This window comes from Pantherophis guttatus, chromosome 2 (assembly GCF_059756535.1).
Source record: "Pantherophis guttatus breed Tessera chromosome 2, ASM5975653v1, whole genome shotgun sequence".
Lineage (NCBI taxonomy): Eukaryota > Metazoa > Chordata > Lepidosauria > Squamata > Colubridae > Pantherophis > Pantherophis guttatus.
This window is the reverse complement of record NC_142064.1, coordinates 77,210,898-77,233,726: the sequence shown is the minus strand read 5'-3', so window position 1 is coordinate 77,233,726 and position 22,829 is coordinate 77,210,898. Positions and strand designations below refer to the sequence as shown.

General features: G+C 38.1%; 1 protein-coding gene across 22 annotated transcripts in view; it reads right to left on the bottom strand.

Annotated features, from left to right (window-relative positions):
- The window catches only part of CCDC171 (coiled-coil domain containing 171), a 207,712-nt gene that overhangs the window by 100,386 nt on the left and 84,497 nt on the right, over positions 1-22,829 (bottom strand). For 12 of the 22 annotated variants that reach the window (XM_087886273.1, XM_087886272.1, XM_034410479.3 and 9 more), the window contains 5 exons: positions 16,985-17,495; positions 15,488-15,604; positions 9,443-9,669; positions 8,618-8,800; positions 5,715-5,900 (listed from right to left, as the gene is read on the bottom strand). In XM_087886273.1, the coding sequence (XP_087742399.1) occupies positions 5,715-5,900; positions 8,618-8,800; positions 9,443-9,669; positions 15,488-15,604; positions 16,985-17,495 (1,224 nt within the window). Of the gene's footprint in view, positions 1-5,714; positions 5,901-8,617; positions 8,801-9,442; positions 9,715-15,487; positions 15,605-16,984; positions 17,496-22,829 lie in introns of all 22 variants that reach the window. The other 10 variants (XM_034410481.3, XM_034410483.3, XM_034410482.3 and 7 more) reach the window with 1 other exon arrangement.

Here is a 22,829-nt window from a genome sequence, read left to right as displayed (position 1 = left end):
ATGAACAACAGCTTTTAATTTAATAGATAGTGTTTAGAATTGCTCTTTCTTGCCAAAGTGACAACACAGTTACTGGCAATCATCAAGGCTCCTTCGAGCAATCTAAATCCAGCCTATTATCTAGAGGCGAAAGAAAAAGAAGTATTCCTTTGTATTGCTAAACAAAACTCCCAAATTTATTTTCTGAGTTTACAATGAACAATTTCACTTGCATCTGAGACTTTCATCAACTGTTTTTAAAAGGATGAGACAAAGAAAATCACAAAGGAACACTAACAGTTTAGAGAGCCACACCTCACATATGTTGATTACACTTGGCAGTAGGATTGAGAATTCTTAAAATCAGACAGCTTTCCTAGCAAATACATTTGGCATGTACGAAGTCCAGTATTATGTTATGGTATTGCTAAACTCCTAGTGCTTGAAAGTATTTCAATCAATAGGTGGAGAAGGGAAAAGCAATATGATATAGTCTAGTCAGGCGTTAGTTTGAGATTATGTCAAACCTATAGATGCTGATGTTTTAGTTTAGGATAGGCTTAGTACCAATTTGGTACCAACCATTCTTAATTCCTGCATATGAAGATAATAGATAAAACCTGCAGTGACATATTCTTCTATCCCTGTTCATTAAGGATCCCATAATTATGGGGTAATCACTCAAAATACTTCTCAATACAATCTTGCAACCTTACTATCGTGTTTCCCTGAAAATAAGACCCTGTCTTATATTTTTTTGAACTCTGAAATAAGTGCTCGGCCTTATTGCCATGCGCTCAAAAGCCCAATTGGGCTTATTATCAGGGGATGTCTTATTTTGGGGGAAACAGGATATGATGCATTAATTATCAACTGGTCTTACAGTCAGGAGCATGGAAGTTGCTAAACTTCAGCTCCCAGCTCTTCTTATCATTGGCCATATTGGCTGAGTGTAAACATCTATGAGAATGTCTTTGAGAGACAGGAGGAGGAGACTGCAGACTAGGCAAGAGTCAGATATGAGGCAATTTAGTTCACAGAAGCAACGGGGACATGGCAAATACCTCAGAAAGGACCTTCCCTAATTTATTGGAAGTAAGGGTGAGGGCAAAGAGAGGTAGTTTCAGACTTGCAAGATTCTGTTAATGTATCCTTATAATCAGTGGTGGGTTTCACTTACCTTTGCTACCAGTTCACTCGCGCATGCGCAGAGCATATTTGATGACGTCCAGGCGGGTCGGCAGAGCCTCCCACCGCCGCTACTACCGGTTTGCCCGAACCAGGGCAACCCGTAGCAACCCACCACTGCTTATAATAAAAGTAATGTTAGTATTCATAATTTGTGTTTCTTGCTTGGATTACCCCAAAGGGCTGACACTGAGGATGGTGAGAGTTGCAATTTAATATTGCCTTCTCACTCCTCTTCTAGATTGTAATGGAGCAGGTGATCCTGTAGATTAGGGGTGTCAAACTGGCAGCCCGCAGGCCGGATGTGTCACGTGCAAACCACGCCCACCCCAGCTCCGTGAAGGGGGAAAACGTCACAATATGTCATGTGATGGCAATGTGACGGTGCAAGTTTGACAGCCCCATGCTGTAGATTATAATGTAAAGTATAAATTCTAATTGTGATGGGCAGAAACCATTTTTCCAACCTGGCAGTCTCCGGAAGCATCCAGACAATACAACTGCTTATAATACTGACTGGGTATTCTGGGAGAGACAAATGGACTCCACCTGGAAAGCGATTCAGGGTTTGTTTGTTTTCAACCCAAGTGGGGTAAGGCTCATATGTCACCTATGCCAAGCTTTCCCCACCCCAAGGCACCCTGCACTCCTTACCTTACCGCACGCACTGTCTATCCGCTCTGGGGCTAAAAATTCTTTCAACTCCTTCTCATTCTTGGCTGAAAAAGCTCCCTGCTGAAGGATTTCAGCTCTGTGCCTGCTTGCACAGAGCTGAAATCCTTCAGCAGAGAGCTCTTTCACCTAGCCCTCAGAAACAAAAGGGACCTGCCAAAGAATTTCAGCTCTGTGCAAGCAGGCACAAAGGATTTCAGCTTTGTGCAGGCAGGCATGAAGGATTTCAGCTCCATGCAAGCAGGCACAGAGATCCTTTAGCAGGGAGCTCTTTCGATCATCCCCAAGAAACAAGGAGTTATTTCAGCAGGCAGCAGCAGCTTGCAACTTTCCATGGAGGCAACTTTTTGTGATAGTCAGAAGTGCTTTACATGCACTTAATTCAAACTATAATTAAGTGAACAATGGTAAGTTGAGGACTATCTACCGTATCAAAGATTGTTTCAACTCTCTTTTGTGGAATTCTTTGTCCCCAAATATCCACCAAGTTGACTTAAAGTGAAGACACTGTCATTTCAGGATACTTTTCATTGGGTAACTTGTCAGTTCTCTTATCGTGATTTAGTCTGGCTGGGCCACTCCTGACTTTGAATGTTGCTATTTGCTGTTTGATTTGTAATAGTGATGTATGCATCTGCTATTTTTATGACTATGTGCCTTGAGTGTCTGCATGGATGATATATGCTTAAGATCAATATATAAAACTTACCAAAAATTCTCTCATGAAATATTTTCAGCCATACATTTTAGAGAAGATGAAGGACCACATGTTTTTTTTAAAAAAACAGCAAAAAACCTTAGGTGTTTCTAGTATTTGTGGACATAGAAAATGTTTCAAACAGTATGTTTTATTGTTTGAAATTACCAGATAGTTTTATTGTACAAAACAGTATATATTCTTGCTGTTGTAAGCATAAATTTTTGTTGCAAAATGAGAAAGCTAGGCTACTATCTTTCCTTGCCTTAGATTATAAGAAATAATCTAAGAACTATGCTTAGCTCTGACTGACCTTGAAATATAATTGGCAAGCATGCCTGTCTCTATGGGATATACCATTGGGCAGATAAAAAAATATGGGATTATAATTAAAACCGATAAAGCTGCAAAATTAATCAACTGAGTTTTTAAACCTACTGGATGAAAATAACAAAATTATGTATATTGTCTACTTAGTAATACATGTTATATATCTTACAAACAAAAGTATATAGTATATAATTATCAACTTTATTCTTTGATGCCTTTATAATCATTAATATTAAAGGTTCTTAAAAACTACAGGTTTTCAAACTCGATGAATAAATAAACTAAATAAACAAGTTTTATTTTTTCCTATAAACACTGTTTTATGAATCAGTACATTTTATACATCAGTTGGGGTATGTGCTTCTATAATTAGTTGTCATCTTTGTGAAGAAGTTTACTATTCAGTTTGTTTTTCTAGAAAAAAACTGGATAAAGTTTAAATGTTATTCCTAATTATTCTTTATTTATTTACATTCTGCTTTACATAGAAAAATACTATACAGGTAGTCTTCGACTTATGACTACAATTGAGCCAAAAATATCTGTTGCTAAGTGAGACTTTGTTAAGTGAGTTTTGCCCCATTTTACGAGCTTTCTTGCCACAGTTGTTAAGCGAATCACGGCAGATGTTAAGTTAGTAAGACAGCCATTAAGTGAATCTTAATGGGCTTCCCCATTGATTTTGCTTGTCAGAAGGTCACAAAAAGTGATCTCATATCTCCGAGATCTGAATCACTTTCCAAGCATCTGAATTTTGATCATGTGACCATGGGGATACTTCAATGGTTGTAAGTGTGAAAGACGGTCATAAGTCACTTTTTTTCAGTGACGTTGTAACTTTGAATGGTCACTAAACAAACCGTTGTAAGTGGAGGACTACCTGTAATCCAGTAGTTCTTAACCTGTGGTCCGTGGACCCTTGCTGCAATATGGTCACAGGGCATCCACAAAGACTTGAAGAAATATTATGATTTAAATCTTGAGTTAAGTTTTGGTGGTCCCTGGCCATGGTTCGTGGCCACAAAAGGTATTTAAAGGAGGTCGGTCCATGGTGAACAAACGCTTGCGAACCATCTGCTATAATCTTTGTTGTGTTATTCACTGAACCTGGTTATACTGAGATTTTTTAAAAAAACAACAACATCTGTTTACATTCTTGAACTCTAATTTTACTATCCAATTCTTGAAAACACTAATTTTAATATCCAAGTACGATTAATCTCCTCTGGTGATCTGCCCAGGTGCATCAACATTTGACACCCTGTTGAAACTTGGAAGGGTAATCAGGATAAAGTAACAGAAGGGGGAAAGTCTCAAATTATTAAGAGATTAACTTCATTAACTGTATCTAATTAGCTTAACTTTAATTAAAATTTAATTTAATCAACTCTGTTTTCCCTCACCCTCACCCTTATTTCGATAAACGGCATTTCATTTTTCGCAGGGCCTCGTCTACTTCTTGGTTCTGTCTCACTGTCTACTTTAACAGGGTGGCCATTCAAAGATAATTTGGAGAGGAGGGGGGGAGGTGTTCCCACTTTTGTCAGGAAACTAGTTTGCCATTCTGTAGACATCGATTTTATTTCCAAGCAGAAGTCTTGCAAAGAGATGCTGGCAATCCTGGAATGAAAGTACAGGTAGCCCTCGAGTTACACAACTTCACTTAGTGACCGTCCGAAGTTGCATCAGCACTGAAAAAAGTGACTTATGAGCACTTTTCACATTTATGACTGTTGCAACGATCACGTGATTTTCACATTTATGACCCCGTGGTCACATGATTTGCATTCGGATGCTTGACAACCGGTTCATGTTTATGATGGTTGCAGTGTCCCGGGGGTCATGTGATCTCCTTTTGTGATCTCCTGCTCACAAGTAAAGTCAAGGGGAAAGCTGGATTCACCTAACAACAGGTTTACTAATTTAACAGCTGCAGTGATTCACTTAACAAATTTGGCAAGAAAGGTGCGTAAAATGGGGGGGGAGGGGGGAAGGAATGCACTTAACAAATTTCTCACTTAGCCACAGAAATTTTGGACTCAATTCTGGCCATAAGTCAAGGACTACCTGTATCTTACAATATTGAGCTGTTTGAGCAATACAAGTAGCCATATTTCCTTCCCACCCACCCCCCTTTTTCCTTCTTGATAAGAGAAAAAGAGCTGCAGCAATAAAGCCACCATAGGCCCCCACCTCTAAAGGAAAACCCGTTACATCTTCTTTTTCAGGAAGTAGTAAGTAGAACAGCAGAGTTATATAGGAATATGTGCTGATTACATAGCTCGCCCAGTTCCCCAGAGGGAAACATGCATATGTAATAAATACTGCAAATTTGTAGAGCAACTGGCCAATTAACTGCCTCCTTGGCCTTCTGCAGAACAAACAAAGAAAAATAACCATGGCCCAGGGATCAGGAGCTGACCACAAGAATATGAGCTCTCTCCTCTCTGGTTATGAACAACTTCCCTTCTATCCAGACTAATTCTTTGAAAGATGTCAGGCGGATGAAATAAATTACTACATGCATTTTAAATTCAATAGGCCGGGGCCAGAGGGAATGGACAGGACCTCTGTCCTTTTGCTTTCTCAACAACAAACCCAGACTCAGTTTTTATACTTTATTTAATTTTACGACAAAGGTTGCCCTCCACTCTCCTCTCAACATGGACTGTTTTTCTCTTTCTATCCAAGTGGGTTTTCTACTTCAGCTCTCTGTTTAGCTCTGAGTGGCTGCACTTTACATTGCTTCTATGGTCCTAAAAACCTAAACGTTGCTTTCAGGTGAACATCGGGTTTTTATTCTTATTTTGTTTATTTTTTTTTTACTTTTGAAGAAATACCATCCTACCTTTACGGCATCGCTGAGAGTTTGGTTTTTGTCTGCCTCTTCCGAAGAATGCAATTCCAGTTTAAATTGCAAGTCCTGGAGCTGCTGCGCCTGTTCCTTCAAAAGCATTTGGGCCTGCTGCTCCCGGAGTAATGCATTATTTAGTTCTTCACATGCACTTTCAAACCTCTCGTGGGTGATCAATTTCTGATAAAGGAAATAAATTGTGTTCTGTCATGAAGCAGCAGCATTGTTTATACACTTGATTTTCAGTATCCCACTTGCCAATATGCAACATTCTAATGTAAAAGTTTTAAAACGCTCAATATATTTGCCCTAGAGGCTCTCCTCTCCAAGCCAGGGCCATTAGACAATGTTAATGCCAGGTGATTTTTATTTGTAAGATTTCTCAAAAAGCTGAAGCAGAAGCAGGCATCAAGAAAGCTTTTCTTTCAAATTATCCCAAGAAAGATGTTATATTAATATATATATATATATATATATATATATATATATATATATATATATATATATATATATATATAATTATTATTTTATTCATTAAACATGAAACTCAGTCAACTGGACATTTAAAATGTATCACAAATACCACTGACTGATGCTAATGGTTGATACAGCTTGCTGCCAGCATCCTAGGTATCAACCAAGTATCTTCTTAAAATATACGATGAAATATACTATTATTATTATCATCATCATCATCATCATCATCATCTTATCATTATTATAATCATCATCATCATTATTATCATTATTACTACCGTGTTTCCCCAAAATAAGACTCTGTCTTATAGTTTTTTGAACCCTGAAATAAGCGCTTGGTCTTATTGCCATGCGCTCAAAAGCCCGATTGGGCTTATTATCAGGGGATGTCTTATTTTAGGGGAAACAGGGTATTATTCTACAAAAGGAGTTAATTTGAACAGAATTTCCATATTGCTCCATGTGTTTAATTAGAGTCAACCAGACTTCATCTAATGTCTTATTTGGCACTGCCTAAAATGTTTTGGACAAACTGGCTATCAACCTATAGAACCCTAGTCCTTATTTATCCATTCTTGTCAAATTTACATGTTGCAAGACAAAATGAAATAAATAACAGTTTAAATTTTGTCTCTCTACCTAATACAGGTAGTCCTTGACTTGTGACCACAATTGAGGCCAAAAGTTTGGTTGTTAAGTGAGACATTTGTTAAGGGAGTTTTGCCCCATTTTACAACCTTTCTTGCGCAACTGTTAAGCGAATCACTGCAGTTGATAAGTTAGTAACACGGCTGTTAAGTGAATTTGGCTTTTTTTTTTTTAATTTGATTTATATGCCGCCCTTCTCCGGAGACTCAGGGCAGCTTACAATGCATTAAGCAATAAGCAATAGCCTTCATATTTTTGTATATTTATACAAAGTCAGCTTATTGCCCCCACAAACTGGGTCCTCAATTTACCCACCTTAGAAAGGATGGAAGGCTGAGTCGACCTTGAGCCTGGGGACAATTGAACTCGCAGTAATTGCAGGCAGCTGGATGTTAAATGCTGCCTTAGGAGGCATTAGCCTCCTACGCCACTCAGGCTCCTGATTTTGATTTTGCTTGTCAAAAATTTGCAAAAGGTGATCACATGACCTTGGGACATTGCAACAATTTTAAGTATGAATCACTTGCCAAACATGGGGATGCTACAAAGGTTGTAAGTGTGAAAAATGGTCGTAAGTTACTTTTTTCAGTGCAGTTGTAACTTTGAACGGTCACTAAATGAACTGTTTTAAGTCGAGAACTACCTGCTAGACATCAGGACTACAGCTAGACATCAAACTACAGTTTTACTGGGGCTCTAAGTTTATTTTATAAAATGGAACTTTCCTATCTCCATCTTCTGCTGGGAGAGGTGTTTACATTTGTACCAACTGCAGATAAAAAGGAACGGACAAATCCCAAGCAAACCACATTAGCGTCAGCCTTTCAAGACAGTCTACATCAAGGAACAGAGAAGCAGGGATTACGGGAGCGCTACCTTATTTGCTTCCTTTATTAATATAATCAGGAAAACCTGCCCTTTTTTAAGGACCATCATTGCCCCTTTTTAAAATCAATAGGTAGGGATGTTCCAAGGCTATTCCATATATACTCTATCCCTTTTTAGTATTGTCAAAGTTAATTCTTCCTTTCCCAGGAACTCAGACTATTTCTAGAAGACATGTGGCCTTTAACAGAGGTCCTGGACTCAAGCAATGTTGATATGTAAAGGAAAAGCCTTCAGAAATCCAAGCTACTGTATGTGACAACAGGCGGGTCTTCGCGAATGGTGATCGCCTTCAGTCACATGAAGCAGTAGCAAATACTGCCCATCTGCAAATAAACTGCCTTCTGTACAGCTGCCAGGTAATAATTCCTGTTAGATCACCTGTTCAATCTAATGTAGACCTGGCAGAAATGCAGATCTTTTGCAGCATGTACAAAAGGCTTGCTTTGTTCGACAGTTTTGCCAACCATTAGCAAAATGCAGCGTGCGACACAAGTAGAATGTATATAAAAACAGTAAGAGTGATGTTGTCCATACACCATTTGAGTTTTCAAATTCCAGTTCTCCCACAGCGCAAACAGCCTAATTTAACAGACCAAGAATTCTGCTTTTCTGAATAGATTATTGACTCAATCTACCTTATTCTGCAACGTAACGGACTAATTGTACCAGGAGTGTCTTTGGCCTTTTCTTTTAATAGAGCTGACTCCCAGCTGAGAATTTATAAGACATAGAGAGGGGTTTTGTGCATGTGTTAGGGGAAGCAAGAATGAAGAATCCCACCTAAGAATGTAAAGGTTCTTCAATGGATATTTAAAGGATGCTAAAGAGAATCCCCTCCTTTAAAGCTGATTATTCCCTCCTTCCTCCTAATCAAATAGACTTACAGATTGCTTAAACACATATAATTGCTCTTGCAAACTATGAGCTTTGTCAGCCTCTTTCTTCATCTCATTCAAATTCCGTTTGAATTCCGTGAGCTCCAAGCGCAATGACCGTCGTTCTACTTCTGCTGTGTGCAGCCTTTGTGTAAATTCAAATATCTGTTTCTGCAAGGACGCTATGGTTTTCTGGTATTAAAAAAAAACAGGAACATATGTTAGCTAGAAAATAAACAAATTAAGACGAAGCTCTCCTTTTCTAAATTCACCCAAAGTGTAAAGTATTCTCAAAGCAATATATATATATACACATATACATACACATACACACACACACACACACACACACATATATATATATACACTATATATATATAGAGTGTGTGTGTGTGTGTGTGTGTGTGTGTGTGTGTGTGTATTACACATACATACACACACAGAGAAGGTATTTTCTGAAAATGAAAATAAGCATGAAGAGTAGTTACTGTATTTTTTGGGGGAAATGTCTTTGGTAACAGCATGCATCCTGAATATGCAGTGGGTAATCACAGGGTTTTTGAAATTAAAATCATCCATTACCTTACAGGGGTATTTTAAAAGAACACTGCACATTGCCTTGAGCAGCAAATGACAGAAAGGATGCTAAAAGGTTTTGGGAAAGAATTACTGAAATAATATCAAATTGAGGGAAAGCCTGAAAAATATTGCCTCTTTTCCTGCACCTCCTCAATTTTCCCTTTAGAGCAGTCTGATGAGTAAACTAAGAAAGGATTAACATCTCGAAATCCTACACAATGGGAAAGCTTCCAAAATGTAACTGATCATACCAACCATAGCAGGGGTCCTGTCAGTTATGCCAGCTTCGAGGGTCTGTGCGTTTATTTTATGGAGCCCACGAGCCAGTCTCTGAACCAAGGAGTCTTTCTCTACATAAGTCATACTCCGGCTGCTGTCCACTGGAGCAACTTCCATCACGACGCAAAGTTTCTCCATAAGTTTTGAAAATGAATTTTTGGCTGCATTGGTGAGCAAGTGTCCCGAAAGCCAGGATTTCATATCTTTGAAAGAAAAAGAACCAGTCTGTAAATACAGTTGGTTTGTATCTGTGGATATATAAAAAAAAGGGTTGGAAATATCTGATGGAAGTAATAATTGATGACAAATTCCTGCATAGGGTAGAGTCTTCTTAAAGTTCCCATTCTAAGCAATTGCACTGAAAGCTGATTAAGAGCTACTCAAAAATTTCTACTGAAAAAAGAAAGCATCATTGTTTACCCTATAGCTGACTTCACAAAACCTCTTTTAGCGAAGAGGTTTCAAGCAATTCAGTCTACAATCAAAACCATGCAGAATATTTTTCATGAAACTTCGTTTGATTTTTAGAAAAGGCCTAATGTAATTTTCTAAATAAACCTCTTAAAAGGTGTGATGCAAATATTCTTGGAATAGGAGATTCGCTATATCACCTTGACCAGTAAGCAATCTGCAACAAGATAATGCTGTTGGTGAGAAAGATTTTTTTTTGGTCCAGCTTCACAGATAGAAGATAACAGGCATTGGTTCAAGAGAAACAATGGATTGGTTGAAACAACTGTATGCTCTTACCCAACCCTGCGGCATTTTTGTTCTTTCATTAGTCCAACGGTAACAATATATGACACCTAAGACTTCCCAGAGAAACAGACTCAAAGCTGCTTATCACCATCAATGAATTTACTAATTCAAAACAGAAAATAAGCTAACTGCTACAAATATAACAGTTTCTTTTTCGTGTTTCTTATAGCTTGGATGTCTAAATCATGTGCTGCTTAAAACTACTGAGGCTTGTACCTTAATGCCATACTATTTATATTCTAAGACAAGAGAATATAATTTACCTTATTCCAAGGCAATTAAAATTTTACAACTACAATTACTTATTTCCCCATAGGATTCTGGTAATCAGCCTTCTCATATAATGGGCTTAAGCCTCCAGCACACCCAACATGTTCTGCTTACTGGTAGATTCGTCAGGTCTGTAATTAATAATTGTGTTTAATGTTGATAAATAAAATTGTCAGTGCTCCTTCTACTAATTGGTATTCTAGATAATGGTTAATAGGTTTATTTATGCCTTAATAAAAGTCTTGTAATTTAGTTTCCCCTCTGCAAGTCAGGTCTTAATCTGTCATTACTTGTCTTGTGATATTATCAGGGTAAGATGACAACCATGGCAGAGCTTATATTCATTCAGGAGAATACCAGATCTCTTGTTGCTGTAGAGAATTAAAATATTTGTTCTAAAGTTTAAAATAGAAAGCCTCTCAAGGCATATTTTCAGAGCAAGCCAGCTTCCTGCGGGCATATACTCTCATATATACACACACTGCTAAGAATGAAAATAAAGGGATTTCCATTTTCGAGGTAAAATGAAATACAAATAAGACTTCCAGAAAATTCTTTCCATCTGTTACCAGATGGAAACAGATCTGGTAACATCTGAATAAAGTAGGTGCTGCTAAATCAATTTATTTTCTATGAAATAATAAGTGCAGCATTCTTTTCTTTTTTTTAATCCTAGTATGAATAAAACTTGTTTATATATACCAATTACATGTCACCTTGGCAGAGACCCAAAGTTTTCTTGCTGGCTTTCTCAGAGGGATGGATGGATTCATCTATTCATTTATTTGTTGGAGAAATCTTCTTTGATTTATGGACCATTCATCTTTCATTATGAATTGGTTTTAAAAAGTCATATTGTTTTCAGAAATGGTGGCCTAGGTGACAAGATTCTTTTCTGAGTGCATAAGCTTACTTTTTTCAGACTACTCTGGAAACTTCTAGAATTCTGAAAAATATGCTCCAAACACATCTGGAAAGCACCAACTGCTGGAATCTGACCTTAAATACCAACTAGACATGTCAAAACAGTTATGTAAAATTCTTAGCTTTTCTAGCCATTGTATGGAATCAGAGACTGGGAAATGGATTGAATTAAATAATAAAATGTGATAATGTTTTAAATATTTTTTTCATCTTCTTTTGGCAAGAGTTTTAAATAAAATTGTAATCTGGTCAAACACTAGAATCACACAGATTGAAATATCATAGTACTTAACCGTATCATTCCATTTAAAATTAGGTTCAGACTGTGATAAACACAATTTTCAGGTTAGTGTCAGAACAATGTTGTATTGAAGGCTCGCTTGACGGATTTGGAGGGTTAAAAAGAGACGGGAAAAAAGAAAACTTATCTAGGACAGAAAAGCATATACTATCTAAAAGCAAAGCATCACCTCTAGTTAATTTTTAATGAATAATGGTTTTGACTAAAACAAAGAAATGTATGAGTTAGAATCATTCATGGTTTTGAGAGGTGAAATGAGAATAGAACACAATTCCAGAAGGTACTGTATTCTGGTGTATCTATAACCAGAGGGAAAAGAATATATACACTTTAAGTACCTGGCCACAAATATCTAGGAATTACAGTAAAAGCACTAAATAATTTATGTTATGATGAGTGTGTGAGAAATGTCTTATACAAACAGTTACAGTACAAAGAGCAACAAACAAATGAAGCAAGTGAAGCAAAACCCAATGAAAAGTGACAAATATTACTCGGGTGACGGGAGAATGGCATGCATTTTTCTTCTTCACAAAGGAGAAGGAGGAGGAGGAGGAGGAGAAAATTCCTTCCTGATATTTACATGCCAAAAAAGATCGTGGACCTTTGAAATTTCAAACTGCAAATATTCACAATCGCTCTGTCAAATCAACGTAACGTTGGCTTCCCTGTAAACTTGAGTCTAGTGTTAAAAAATAGCCCTCGTGTAAGAATAAATTTCGTGGCCTGCTTCCAAAAAGCTACTTTACGTGCACTCTAGAGGTTGCGCGACGTGCCCAGTGGGATTGTATGTTTATATGTGTCTTTGAACAGCAGACCTCAATATCCTATCTAGCTAGTTTGAAACCACTCTCAGTTTCCAAAAGCTGTGGTCAAACAAAGTTGGCTGAGGTTTCAAAGCAAGACTCAAGTACCCTTTGCCGCATGAAACTACTTGCAGCGTTCTTCAAATCATGAGTTGTTGTACGTTTTAACTTAAGATAAAGCTCCTTGCCTCGTTGAAGATGGTTTTGAAGATGTGCCATCTGGAGCCCTCAGTGGAATTCATCTTTGCTTGACCAACTATGTTTGAACAAACTGCAATCCCCTCTACCCCCAAGCTGATTAAGAAATGCACTCTGACCAAACAGAGCTGGTGCAAAGTGTAAATATTTTTCACCTTGCACAGGCATGGCAAGACACAACATTTCTTAAGCGGTAAGATCATAGTCACCTAAAACATGGCTTCAAGGGGAGAAATGAAAAAAACAGGCCCATGTGGGCAGAAAGAGTTCTACACAGAATAATATATGTGAATATTGGTCAGCAGCCTCTGAGCCACAACACCCAGTCCGCAGGCATCAGTCTTTGGCACAAACAAGACATTCTGGAGATGTTGCTAGATGTTCAACATTTATAGTATGCCATGGCCCTTATTGCTGGAATTTTTAACTGGCGTATGCGGTACAGGTAGTCCTCAATTTACAATCACAATTGAGTCCAATGCAGTGGTGGGTTCCTCCCGGTTCGGCCCAGTTCCGCTGAGCCGGTAGCGGTGACGATATGACATCACCGAACCAGTTTTCTCCCCCCCGCCCCCCTACCCACCCCCCGCGTTATTCTTATCTTTTATTTGGCTCTACCCCCAATCTATTGCTGCCTCCTGAGTCCCAGCTGATGGCTAGAGGGAAAAAAACTGTTTAAACTCTTGCCACAGGACGTCAAAGGGCCGCCCTACAGCTGATCAGTGTTAAAAGAAAACAAATGAGTAGACCGGTGCCTGCAAAAATACATGAGTAGATCAGTGCCTGCAGAAATGCATGAGTAGATCAGCGCCTGCAGAAATACATGAGTAGATCAGTGTCTGCAAAAATAAATGAGTAGATCAGTGCCTGCAAAAATACATGAGTAGATCAGTGCCTGCAGAAATACATGAGTAGATCAGTGCCTGCAAAAATAAATGGGTAGATCGGTACAGCTCTGCAAGCAGTTAAAAGCCTGGTAGATTAGTACCTCTGCTAAATCCTAAATAATTGTCACATGACCATCAAGCTACACCCACAAAATAAGCCACACCCACAAAATAAACCACACCCACAGAAGTAGTAAAAAAAATTTAGAATCCACCCCTGGCCCAATGTTTATGTTGCTAAGTGAGAAATTTGTTAAGTGAGTTTTACCCCATTTTACGACTTTTCTTGCCACATTTGTTAAGCGAAACATTGCAGCTGTTAAGTTAGTAACATAGTTGTTAAGTGAATCTGGCTTTCCCAATAGCTTTGCTTGCCAGAAGGTTGCAAAAGGGGATCACATGACCCCAGGACATTGCAACTGTGGTAAGTATGAGTCAGTTGTCTGGCATCCGAATGTAAATCACGTCACCATGGGGATGAGGCAACGGTTGTTAAGTATGAAAAATGGTCACAAGTCACTTTTTTCAGTGCCTTTGTAACTCTGAACTGTCACTAAACGAACTGTTGTATGTCAAGAATTACCTGTATCTGCTTTTCATATACTTTTTAATTCCCTGAAGTTTGGCTATATAAGACATTCATTTATGGAGCATAAGCATAGAATGAATGTGTGGATGAGCACAAGATGTCATGAGTTCCATTGCTGCATTTGCCTCTAAAAGTTGCCAATTGTAATGCACAGAGGTGTTCAGATGTTAACTGCCAGCAAAACATAGAACACTCTTGCACCGCTTATTCTCATTGCGTTTATCACCACTACTATTACGTGCAAAGTGGTTGAGAAGAGTCATGAACCAACGCTTTTTACCCAGCTCTTTTATTAAAACCATCTGTATTTCTAAAGTAAGTCACATCTTGTCTTGCAGCTCCTTATTTTTCAATTTTTAAAAATGCATTTGAAAAGACAGTACTGACAATCACTTAAGTCAGTGCAGGAACTCTGTAAATGAACTCTGAAATAAGGGCTTAAGTCAAGGATCTTTTGACACTGTGGTAGTTATACTATACCTTGCCCACTGCACATCTGCATAGGCGGAGCCTAAAGTGAGTTTTGAAAGCCTCTCTGCTTTGCCTCCGCCAACAAAGCAGGGACTCTGTCAAAATGGACCCTCACATTGTGTAGGCAAGTCTGCAGCTGGCTTGCTTAGGCAGTGGGCTAAGCAGACTCCAAGCAAGTTTTGGCAGTGCTCTCATTCTTCCTGCGAGAGAGTGATTTTTTAAAAAAATGTGTGTCTTTCTCTAAGTTGTCAAAACTGCTCAGGGAGTCCTAATTGACAGTTTGAGAACCCTTTAATTAAATTACAGTGGTCACAACTGAAAACATATCCTAGCCTAGTAAGAAAAAAGGAATCAAGTTATGAGTTGATTAACCAGACTCATCTTCTCTTTGTAGCGACTGATAGAATTCTGCATTGATTTGGACCATTCTGGTTCTTCCAAATACCCATAAGAACATCCAACTATAATTATGAGCCACAGTGGCGCAGTGGTTAGAGTGCAGTACTGCAGGCTATTCTGCTGCCTGCAATTTAGCAGTTCAAATCTCACCAGGCTCAAGGTTGACTCAGCCTTCCATCCTTCTGAGGTGGGTAAAATGAGGACCCAAATTGTTGGGGGCAAGAGACTGACTCTGTAAACTGCTTAGAGAGGGCTGTAAAGCACTGTGAAATGATATATAAGCCTTATTGCTATTATAGCCAGTTCATTTATTTCTAGGTAATAATAGTCTATGCTATCAACAGTTTGCTCCCCTCCCGTTTTTTAAAAAGGAATTGATTTATCAAGGCCAAACCAATGAAGAAACTCAGACATTACCTGCCTTGCTAATTACTTCTTGTAGCTCAGCCATAGAACTAAGGACTGCAGTAAGAAGGTCACAACTGGTAAACCAACTGAATGCTTGAAGGCAGCGAATCTGCTCCTTTTGTTGTCCTGCATCACAAAAGAGAGGGGAAAAAATAAATTTGTTTCATTCTATAGCAACAGACATTATTAGTTACATAATTCATTATAGCTTGGTATGAAATCAGAACTGAACACATTTAATTTTGATTTTAATGTAATAAATTTGAATATACTTTAAAAGCTTCACATGAAATAAAATGAATGAAGAGGCAAGTTCATTTTTGATCAATGTACCCACAAGTTAATTTTAAGAGTGTCTGCCTCTATAGGAAGGCTGTGTTTCAAAGCAGTTACAAAAGAGGAACAAGTTTTACTTGACAAGATTGAGATTGATTTGAAAGTGGATTTAAAAATGATAGGCTACAAGAATGAAATGGAAAAAGCTGCTACACTGGACATACAAAAGAAGCTAGCTGATCTCTCAATAATTAAAAAGGATATATGAATATAACACCAAAGGAGTGACCTGGACATTTTTTTTTTACATTAGATTAACAAAAGAGGTTTGTTAAAACACTGAAGAATTTTGTGGGGGGAAAAACTTGTCAAGTTCTAGGACATTATTTGAAGGGACTACAGATAAAGATTGTTAAAAGTAAAAGGAAGGAATATAAGGTTGGTTTATTTGATCAAAGTTAAAATATATGTTATGTCATTTCTGTAACCTTTTGTTTGTTGTTTGTTTAATTTGTTTTCTGCCCATCTCACCACAAGGATGTTTGATGACCAGGACTGAAACAACAAACCTTTAAGGTTTTGTGTTTTTTTTTACAGATAAGAGATAACATGTAGGAAAAAGAAACAATTCATTGTATTTTAAGAGAAGGTGATTTAAATTACTAAAATTTGTTTCAACTTGTGATGAAGGGAAAAGTCATTTTGCTATATATATTTTTTTCTTTACTATATTTTTATTTTTTTCTATTTTTTCTTTTCTGCACTTTCTATTTTTTCTTTTATTATTTTTGGCTTCTATTAGTTCACCTTTTTAACTGTACTTGTAACTGTAGTACAACTGTACTTGTAATAGTAATTTTAATAAAATTAAAATTACTATTAAAAGATTTCCTTCTTTATAGCTTAATGTGACATTTGAACCCAAGTATCATAGTTGTTTCTTACTTAGCATGTGATCTCATCCAAATGCAATTTAATTCAGCTCGAGTTTACTATCAATTCGGTAATGAACATTCCAGTACATTTAGCACCAACGCTGGAGATTTCAGTTGATTTAATTCACTTACTAAATTTAGTTTTGACATTTTAAACATAATTTCTCCCTTCAAATTGTGAAGCATCTGCTTCCACCACCACCACCCCATTGCCTTTGCCTAGTAGGATGGTTATTTGAAGTACTAAAAATGTAGTTTGACACAACATATATAAAACATTCGCTTGTTATCTTACTTGACAGATTATGCACATCCTTGGAATCTCCAATGCAGACAGGGATTCCTATGCCTTCTCTGACACCATCTACCCAGGAAAAAAGGGAACTGCATGACTGGCTGCATAAAATCTGAAGCCTGTGGACAGCCAGCACCGCAATAACACTTTTTCGGAAAAGGTGTATCCAGCTTCTGGAATGCCTTTTCTTCTTCACCTTGCTGTTGCTTTGCTTCCTCTCCTCAGTTTCACACAATGCACTGGCCAGTCTCCTGATTTCATGCTTGAACATGTCACAGGTGTTGACCTGATCCTGAAGAACATCCCTCTGGGTCGAGAGGGCACAGGATCGACAGTAGAGGGGATACAGTGCCCCAGACAACAGTGCACAAGCTGCTAGCAGACATCTATGTTCTTTCTGAGTCTGCGTCAACAAAGCTTTAAGGTGTGAATTCTCAAGGAGTAATTGCTCTTGGACTTTTTCAGTAGCAGAGAACTTCTCTTTGGCTTTTTCTGCCATGTCTTGGTATTTCTGTATTGGATACAGGAAAAAGATGTTAGCTTTTTACAAAATATGGATACAGAATGAGAATTAACCAGTCTACTGCTGACCGGTCTGGAGTAAATGAAGCTGACCTACTTTTGTTATATTTATTCTGTGAATTATGTTTGGCTGACAGTTGATTGAGTAGGCCAAAGTCATACCCTGATTCTCATAGACAAGAAGTTTGAAAACAAGTCCAACATTCCAACCACTACATATTTCTGTCAATACATGATCAAGCTTTGAGATTCAGCCTGAATGCCATTATCAGTAAACTATCCGTAAATCCCATTTTCTTAGGGAGCGGGGGGGGGATCACATACTTGTCGTAAACTGCAGTGATCAAGATGCACATCTGTGGAACCAAAGAGACTTTAAACATTACCGCAAGAATAGCTTCTGTTTTGTTGCTATAATATTTAAAATATAGAAGTAGTCCTTGACTTACGATCATTGACTATGCAAAGTTACAATGGTGCAGAAAAAATTGACTTATGACCTGTGCTTGTAGTTACAGCAATTGCAGGACAGGGCAGGGTGGCTAAGGGACAGAGATGTGAGTGGATAGATAATCAGGTAAGGAGAGTTAGAGGTAGTCCCTTACCTTACTGAGGTCTGTGGTTGGAAGAGACCACTCCCAGAATGGTTTGAATTGGGATGGGTATTCGCTTAACCCACAATTCTCAATGACCACAAACTGCCAAGATTATCATTGTAAGTTCTTGCAGTCATTTGACACCTCATTTTACGATTGCATCAATTTATGATGGCAATCCCAGTCCCCATTGTGATTGGAAGTCAAGGGCTATCTCTACCACAATCTCTTCTTCTTCTCCAATAAAGAAACCTATTTGTATCTAGTGATTTGACAATGAATCCTGGTCCTGAAGCTATTTCAAACAGGAGAGTGCTCAAAGAACTCAATTTAATATTGATTCACCATTGCCCGAACATATCTGGAGGACATGGTTATTAAAAGAAGCAACATGATGCTTGAAACCCCATCCATCCTGTAGACACCAAGTTAAGCTTCTGTTCATTGGAGATTTCAATTCTATTCATTGGAGATTTGGCCACTGCTGCCTTTTGTTCAGAAACAGAACTTTGTCCAAACTGCATAATGGGAAGCTTTCACAGAATTGGTCCATAAGATTTAGAATATTTGCAAATAAATGAAAAAGGCTTGTTGTTCAGGGATCAAGCACCTATTCGGTATACCAAACAACTACTAGATTTAATCTTTAACATCTCTGTGTAACACTGAAAACACCCCTATATAGTAATAATAATATAGTATTATCAAGGCCCAATCAGAAAATGTAGCCAAGACTTAACTTGGTTAAAGCTGTGGCCTGGCTCGTTACAAGAAAATGTCCATTATTCCTTCCTGCTTAACTTTATGACTAGTAAATCTAAGAGTACAACACATCTTAATCATGTTATCGGTATAGAAGACAACAAGCAAGATCTATGATTCAGAAGAACAATTATCCTGCTTCGCAAAGATGACACATGGCTGGGATAAGTTAGTTTAGCGAAAGAGAATAGTGAACTAGGGAAAACCTGCAGAGACAGAAATAGATAGGTAGCAGCTGGAAAGAGGAAAGTAAAGGTGATCTTTTAATTACTTTGTAATCAACCCCCTACTTATATATTCACAGATTAATTATGTCTCAGGAAGAATTTTATTTTCAAGAGAATCTTCTTTGTTTTATTTTATCAATCACACATCGCTTTACTTTTCACAACTATAAAACCTGCTATTCCAACAAGCAGAAAAATGAGTGTTAAGAAAAACCTCAAGCCTTAAAGCACATTAACTACAGTATGAAGACTTAATATTCATTACAACACACAACAAGACAGAACATATTTTACAGCGATATCATTACAAGAATATCAAATGATGACTTTATTCAAAGCTACAGCCCTACTAATGCCCCAAATCACCTTCTCAGTTCATGAGTAAGGAGGTGAGAGATGATGACAACTGGAACTTGTAGGTCAGAATCCAGGGTTGCTCAAAGGAATATCCTTCAAGATCTAGATTAAATCTGATTTGGCTGTAACCATATACATTCCATGGTCCTGACTATGATTACCACTGTGGGAATCATAGTTAAGCTGTAGGAGATGACCAGGCTGAGCCCAAGGGAGAGGTCGAATGTGTTGTAAATCACAAGTCCCTGCACGCCCACAAGAGATCTAAGTTCCACCTTGAATACCTGTCTTATCTCACGCATATTTCCCTTGACTGTGAGTTGGTCAGATTAATGTCAAGTACCGGGGAAGTCAGGAGATTTGGGCAGTTCAAGTATAAAGATTTATTGCAAGCTTAAGCTTTCTACAAGAATCTGGCCAACTGACCATTAAAAAAAATGCATGGGAGATAAGAGAGGCATTCAAGTTGGGCTCAATTTAGATGTCTTGTGGGCACACAGGGGCTCAGGATTTATGACACATTTGACCCCTCCCTCGGTCTCAGTCTGGTTATCTCCTACAGGAACTTCCCCTACAGGAACTTCCTATTGGGAGAAGCCCTTTAAATTCCCTAGAAATGTTATAAGAAACTGCCAGTCTTCCTCTCTATGTTCAAGGGAAAAGATGGTATAGAATATTAATTATTTAGTTAAGGATCAAGGTTTCTCCCCCCACCCCTTTTTTTTCCTGTTATATTCAGTAGCTGAATGTACATTCAGGAGATCCTGTGTTGTCTACAAGGCTAAGGGTCTCTCTTTATTTTTAATCTTGGTCTGGAAATTTTAAGGAAGTTTACAAGCTGTTTAAAATGCTTTTGCTTTTCTGAAATCCTCATATACTTTGATTTTGCTTTGCTTTGTTTTCCCACCAAGAATGGTGGCCCTGGTTGGAAATTTGCTACAGAATGGAGGGCATAAGCTTGAGTGACTAAGAATTTCTGCCTAGTTGTTATAGTTTTAAAAATGTCTAACTGAGATTTCTAGGGCCATCCAAATCTCACTGATCACATTCAGGACAACCCCTCCAAAAAAGATGGTCATAACAAGAGGAATTGCCATAATGCTAACATCGCATGCAAACTCAATCCCTTGGTGGAGACACACCCCACTCTGTCTCAAGGCCTGAGGAAACAGCTAAATTTTCAGAGCTTGCTTGAAAGAAAGCAGAGACAGGACTGCTCAAACCTCTGGAGAAGTGGTTCTTAAACTACTGGACTCAGTGACCTTTTTTCCTAGTCTTGATTAATGCCATTACCTCCCCCACTTCAAAAAAAAAAAGATCCCAAACTATGTTGCTTTATATAAGGATCTTGGAAGTGGCAGTTCCCAAACTGCATCCTTGACTATCAAGCAAACAAATGGATCCATATTAACCCCAGGATATGCCCAGATTACCTCAGTTTAAGAACTATTGCTCTGGAGGAATGCTAGCCAAGAGGGCAAGAGCTATGTCTACATTTGGTTCCCAAAAGTGTCATTAATTTAGAGATGGGAGCCGGAACATGCCATTTCTCAGGTTTTATCAGATTTTAAAGCTTAAAAAGTCAACATAAAAATGGTTATGAAATAGGGCGTAGAGGTATAAACAGTCAGCCAAAATCTCCCTCCATTTAAATAAACATATTTGCTATGAAGACAAGAAAAAAACCTGGGCAGATATGAGCTATTGTATGGGAAAAGTCACAAGCAGCCCTTAAGATTGTACAAATAGTATAACTGAAATCCAAGAACGTCTGTTATGCTGACGCAGCAGCAGCTCACCGCAGAAAATTATTTTCACGATGACACTAGCCAAACCAAAAAAAAAAATGGCAATTGTGTCACTACCATAAAGCATCAAAAAGCTATTCTGGCTGCAAGGCAACAGACTGCTTTACACTACCCTTCTTCGCAATTTAAAATGTTGAGACCTCAAATTACAATTGTTCATTTAACAATGGTTCTAAGCTAGGTTGGCTTCGGAAAAAGTGACTTATGACTTGCACTCGCACTTATGGCATTTCATCCACACCCACAATTGCATGATCACAATTGGGGTGCTTGGCAACCAGCTCGTATTTGTGACTGTCCCTGCATTCTAGGGTCACGTGATTGTTATTTGAGACCTTTTTTGCTGATTTTCAGCAAAAAAATACCTATTGGGGAAACTAGATTCGCTTAACACCCTCATGATTTGTTTAATGACTGCCATAAAAATTGTCATAAAATCGGGTCCCCTCTGACTTATCAATGCAATGACTTACAACAGAAATCCCTGTCCCAGTTGCGGTTATAAATCAAGGATTATCTATAAATAAATTTCCTTCTTATTGTCACAACCCCTTGTACTTTGAAATCACAACATGACTGTTCAGTCATTGTTATAACTGGGTTTGAATCTGCATTAAACAAAATCAGTATCCCAACCTTTCTATTATCACCTATAGCTTGCTATAGTTGGACCATAAGAAAGGCTGAGCACCAAAGAATTGAGGCCTTTGAACTATGGTGCTGGAGAAGACTCCTGTGAGTCCCTTGGACTGCAAGGCGATCAAACCAGTCATTCCTAGAGGAGATCAACCCTGACCGCTCTTTAGAAGACCAGATCCTCAAGATGAAAATCAAATATTTTGGCCACCTAATGAGAAGGAAGGACTCACTGGAAAGATTGAGGGCAAAAGAAGAAGGGGACGACAGAGAATGAGGTGGCTGGATGGAATCACTGAAGCAGTAGGCGTGAGCTTAAATGGACTCCAGAGGATGGTAGAGGACAAGAAGGCCTGGAGGAATGTTGTCCATGGGATCACGATGGGTCAGACATGACTTCGCAACTAACAACAACATAGCTTGCTATAAGCAGGACCTATAGAAAACAAGCTTTCATCTTTTATTAAATACCAGTTAGTTGTCTGAGGATTGCCTCTTGAAGTTGTATGAGTGATTTTCTTTTCTTTTTTTAAAAAATAAACCATAAAGAATGAAATTTGGACCAAAAAAGGGTGTAAATCTTTTGATTATTTCTCCCTTTGTTACATACAAAGTACTTGCCATTTTGTAAATAAAGTGTAATAGACATGCTTTTGGCTTTTCCTGAGACTCGTGTTATGGAGGAAACAGATGAAATCCTGCAAGATTCAAGCACTGTAAATAAGTTCTCTCCTTAGTCAAAACTTTCCTTTTTCTATTTGAAAGACAGACTGGGATTTTATAGTATAGTTAAATATTCAAACAGAAGAAATGCAAGCGGGATATAAAACAGAAACTGGATTTACATCATGATTAAGTGTGCAGCAGCTGCCAAAAAAGACAACATAGTTCTAGGCTGCATGAACAGAGGGATAGAATCAAGATCACGTGAAGTGTT